Raw genomic sequence first — 1,974 nt, 5'->3', positions numbered from 1 at the left:
TGTGTATTGAAATATGAAATCTTGTGGTCTATTGTTACGATTTGATATATATAGGTTAAACCTATAACTCACCAACATTTTTGTTGACGTTTAAAGCATGTTTATTCTCAGGTGAATATTAAGAGCTTCCGCTGTTGCATACTAAAATAAGGACAAGATTTGGAGTCCATGTTTGTATGATATTGTGTAAAAACTGCATTCAAGAAACTGATTTCGATGTAACATATTTGTATTGTAAACCATTATGTAATGGTCGTGTGTAAACAGGATATTTTAGATTATCATTATTTGATAATCTACGTAAAGCTTTTTAAACCTTTATTTATGAAATAAAGGTTATGGTTTGTTTTAAAAATGAATGCAGTCTTTGAAAAACGTCTCATATAGAGGTCAAAACCTCGCAACGAAATCAATTAATATGGAACGTTTTTAATCAATAAGAACGGGACATTTCACTTCGCACGCCAAAATTTCACAAAAACCCCGAAATCAAATGCGGGAAGTTGGAAAGAAACTTTTTTCTTCGTCGACCAGACCGTAGTAGGCACTGGCTTCCCGCAGACGCTCATTTGGTGCGAGAAGGTAGAAAAAGATGTGAACAAGATGCCAGCGTTGGATGACGAGGAGAAAAAGTTGTTGAAGCAGTGCGTCAACGCACAACTGGTGCACCGTTCGTATGGTAATGTTATGCTGCGGTTGGGGAAGATCTCCGCGTATTGGCCTTGGGAGGATGTGCGGCCGGCCATAGTTGGCCCCGATGGAAAGGGTAGGAATAGCATAAACGCGTACCTACATAAATTTTGTATATTTTCTAACGCAGGCGTTTATTGTTTGCAGAGATGAGGATGAAGAAGGTGCTTACCGCGGAGGAGATTGCTGGGATTTCTTTCCGCAAGCAGGATGTGGACAAACAGCTAGAGCAGGCAGCTGCTAGCGAACATGTGGAGGAATCGCCGGCGGAGTCAGGCAATAAACGCAAGGCGGCTGGGACGTCCGAGGCTCAGAAGAAGAAGAAGAAGACTCCTAAGCAGCTGGAGGATATGCGCAACGACAATTTTGTTGCCATCGAGCCGCGGTCCGCAGACCTACCTCCCCCCATTAATGGTGAGCGTTTATTTTTTCGCATGTATACAGCGTAGAAAAAGCTGCGTACTAATCTGAGTATTTTGCAGAGCATGTGGAGGAGACGCAGCCAACAACACCGCGGGTCAACCCCGAGCTGCAGGCCACTGCCACATCCAAAGACAAGGCGATCCCCGTCGAGTCTGAGTCTACATTACCTCCTCCGCAAGGCAGCTTCCGTGTTGCCAACCTCCGCCAACTTTGCCAGTCCTCCGCAGAAATTGCTGCGGAGCAATCTGCATTCTTGCAGCAAATCTTCCTAGCAGAGTTCCGCGAGCAACTGGCCGTGCTGCCGTTTAACCAGGCGCTCAACGCCTTTGTCCAGAACGGGCTGGTATTCTTTGGGATGTTTGCGGACCAAGCCCGTCGATCCTCCAGCCTATACGATGTTGCACTGCGCAAAGAGGTGGAGTTGGGTTTGCTGCAGGCGGGTGTAGATCAGGCAAAGAAGGACAGGGACGCTGCTGAGGAGGCCCGCAAAGCTGTTGAATTGACTGCGGCCGAAACCAAGACCTTCTTGATTCAAGAAAGAAAAAAGAATCAAGAGCTTGTGGGTGCGGTTGATCAGGCAAAGGGGGAAACTGAGCGAGTGAGGCTGGAGTTGGAAAAGGTGACGAGGGAGAGGGATGATGCGGTTACCGACCGCGAGCTGGCCGAGGCAGATATGACAAAGCTGCGCACCGCACTCCCCGCAATTGCGCAGAAAGTGATGGACTCCGAGCCCGTGTCCGACCGGTTTAATGCCTATGTCGATGCGGTCAAGGACCATGAGGTGAACAAGGCTGTGCGGGAAGTGATCCAGGCATGCGGCCTAACTCCACCGTTCCCCGACATTGTCCAAAAGAAATTAAA

The 1,974-nt window shown here is 47.6% G+C and overlaps 1 protein-coding gene across 1 annotated transcript; it reads left to right on the top strand.

Moving 5' to 3' along the window:
• The first annotated feature begins 536 nt into the window (after positions 1-536).
• On the top strand, positions 537-1,139 carry LOC139863761 (uncharacterized). The gene is made up of 2 exons (XM_071852366.1): positions 537-766; positions 838-1,139. Exons 1-2 carry the CDS (start codon positions 604-606, stop codon positions 1,137-1,139), a joined length of 465 nt encoding a protein of 154 aa, XP_071708467.1. The 5' UTR covers positions 537-603.
• Positions 1,140-1,974: the final 835 nt, after the last annotated feature.

This window comes from Rutidosis leptorrhynchoides, chromosome 8 (genome assembly GCF_046630445.1).
Source record: "Rutidosis leptorrhynchoides isolate AG116_Rl617_1_P2 chromosome 8, CSIRO_AGI_Rlap_v1, whole genome shotgun sequence".
Classification (NCBI taxonomy): domain Eukaryota; kingdom Viridiplantae; phylum Streptophyta; class Magnoliopsida; order Asterales; family Asteraceae; genus Rutidosis; species Rutidosis leptorrhynchoides.
The sequence above is the reverse complement of the archived record's forward strand: the minus strand, read 5'-3'. Positions and strand labels throughout refer to the sequence as shown.

Excerpts from the sequence above, each read along its gene's own strand:
- LOC139863761 (XM_071852366.1), top strand. The coding sequence starts at position 604 with ATGCCAGCGTTGGATGACGAGGAGAAAAAGTTGTTGAAGCAGTGCGTC. Across the intron at positions 767-837 it reads AGTTGGCCCCGATGGAAAGG|AGATGAGGATGAAGAAGGTG; the intron begins GTAGGAATAGCA and ends TATTGTTTGCAG.